The 2,096-nt window shown below is 63.7% G+C and overlaps 1 protein-coding gene across 1 annotated transcript in view; it reads right to left on the bottom strand.

The window, feature by feature from the left end:
- Nucleotides 1-2,096, bottom strand: part of HS1BP3 (HCLS1 binding protein 3) — a 26,278-nt gene that overhangs the window by 20,559 nt on the left and 3,623 nt on the right. Inside the window, exon 2 of the mRNA XM_015566437.1 lies at nt 476-669. Within this exon, the coding sequence (XP_015421923.1) occupies nt 476-669 (194 nt within the window). The remainder of the gene's footprint in view (nt 1-475; nt 670-2,096) is intronic.

Below are 2,096 nucleotides of genomic sequence, written 5' to 3'. Positions count from 1 at the left end.
CCAGTGGCCCAGCGGCCTCCCTGCCACCTCCCGTCCTCAACGCCTCTGTGTTTTCCCCATCGCCGGGGCGGTGTCCCCACCTGCTCTGTGGGAGCATCGAGTAAGAAGACGCAAAAATTCTCACTTCTACTCCCAGGCCAGGGCTGCACCCGCTGAAATGCTGGCATAGCTGGTGGGCTGCAGGCCCCTGGTGCAGAGATCCTGTAACCCTGTGTGGGAGCCCACAGCCCTTTCCGGGACCCTCTCCCCAGGGTAGGCTATGTGCCCCTCTGCTATACTCCCCCAGCCCCCATCTGCATCTGTCTCTTTACCAGCTCATGCAGTGCCGGCACGCTCTGGCCTTCTCAGGCCCTAAGTGACGGCTGGCTACAGAAGTGCCCGCTCCCCGATGCTACCCATGCCCTGGCGGCGGGTGTGCCTGCCCACCTGGACCCCGGGCCCCCTCGGGAACACCCTGGCAGAACCCCCAGCTCACCAAGAACTGGACCACATCCTCGGGCCTGTGCTTGGCCGACTTGAAGGCAGCCAGCCGGGTGACCACCAGGATCTGGTACTCCACGTGGCCAGACATCATCTTGCCCCGCACCTCCTGGTGCTGCGGCACGGCCAGGTCCAGCCCCGTGTGGACATTCTGCACTCGCCTGCCGGAGGGGAAGAAGGCAGAGGAAGCTCAGCCTCAAGTGCGCAGGCTTCCTGAGCGAGACAGAGGCAGGGCCCGGCGTGACGCAGCGGGCCTGGGCGCCAGGCTGCTACCCTGGCCTGGCTCCGTGGTCACAGCGCCAGGCCACCAGCCCTGCCACACGCCAGGCCTTCAGAAAGCCTCGCTTCCCACGCCGGAGCCTCCACCTTCGGGTCGTTCAGGGACAAAGGCTGGTCCCAGCAGAAAAACAGGGGAGAGACGAGAAAGTGGAAAATCAGGGACAGCTGAGCGTCCTAAGCAGGCCTCCACGAAGCTCTGCTGGATGAAGATGTGAGTGCTCCTGGTGCCGGTGGGGGGAGGCGGGGCCTCCCTTGGCACATCCCCTGCAGGTGGCCCCTGGGGTTTGCTGGTGCCTGCCACCAAGAAGCCAGGGCACCGAGGACCTGACCTTCACCTCCAGCCCCCGGGGCCGCCCAGGGGGCGCTGTGTGGACCCAGCATCAAAGCCGCACCCACATGGGTCTGCCAGTGGCTGAGAAGGGTGCTGGCGGCTGGCCCTGCGCCTCCCTGCCAACCTCAAACCCTGTTCTCACAGAAAAGGAAACTGAGGCTCGGCGAGGCGGGCCTCTTATGTGGCACCGGGAGAGCTCTTCTGCCAGTGAAGCCGTGGCCTGCACCCTCGCTGTATTTGGCAGAGGAGACCAAGCAGGCTCTCCCATCCAGACTTACTTAAAGGATCCTGTTTTCCAGACCTGGAGTCCCAGGGAAGTTCAGTTACAGCTGGGAAAATAACATTCATTTGTGCAATAAAATTGGCGTCTTTGCCCTCGATTTCATGTAGGGGGAACAAGGGTGGAGAACGTGCAAATACGTGAAGGGAGTCATTTTACAGATGTTGAAAGGCAGGAAGGAGCAGGAGTAAAAGCCTGTCCTGACTCGCCTTTCTGGGTCCATCCTGCCCCGGGTCCTCCAGGCCTGGAGGGTGGTGGCGCGGGGAGGGGAGTGGGGGGTGGCCCAGGCTGCATCCTCCCCTCTGGGGCCCCTCCAAGGCCGCTGCTGTAACTTGCACTTCTCGGGAAGTGCCTCCTTGAGCAGCTGCCCCTTCTTCCCACCCCTTCCCTGGGTAACATCCCCCCTTCCTGCAGGGCGGGGCCTCCTTCACCCCCTCCCAGAAGCCTGGGTACACCCCTGCCCTGCGTTCCCACGGCAACCTGGCCTTCCTCCCCCTCCCAGCACCTGTCCCTGCGGCTCTCCCTGGGTCCCCCTGTCCCCAGGGCTGAGCAGCTGAGCACCCACGGGATGCAGGACGAGATTTCTGCGCCAAACTGAAATGAACGGGGGGAGCCCTGCTCCACTGCGTCTTGGGTGAGCGCGCTACCCTCCGGGCCTTAAGTCTCCCCATCTGTAAAACGGGGACACTAGATGCCGCCCACTCTCTGCAGGGCGGTGCAGGGGCC

The sequence above is a fragment of the Myotis davidii genome, unplaced genomic scaffold (assembly GCF_000327345.1).
Source record: "Myotis davidii unplaced genomic scaffold, ASM32734v1 scaffold238, whole genome shotgun sequence".
Taxonomy (NCBI): domain Eukaryota; kingdom Metazoa; phylum Chordata; class Mammalia; order Chiroptera; family Vespertilionidae; genus Myotis; species Myotis davidii.
Note: the sequence above shows the minus strand (reverse complement) of the source record. Positions and strands in the feature narration are given on the sequence as shown.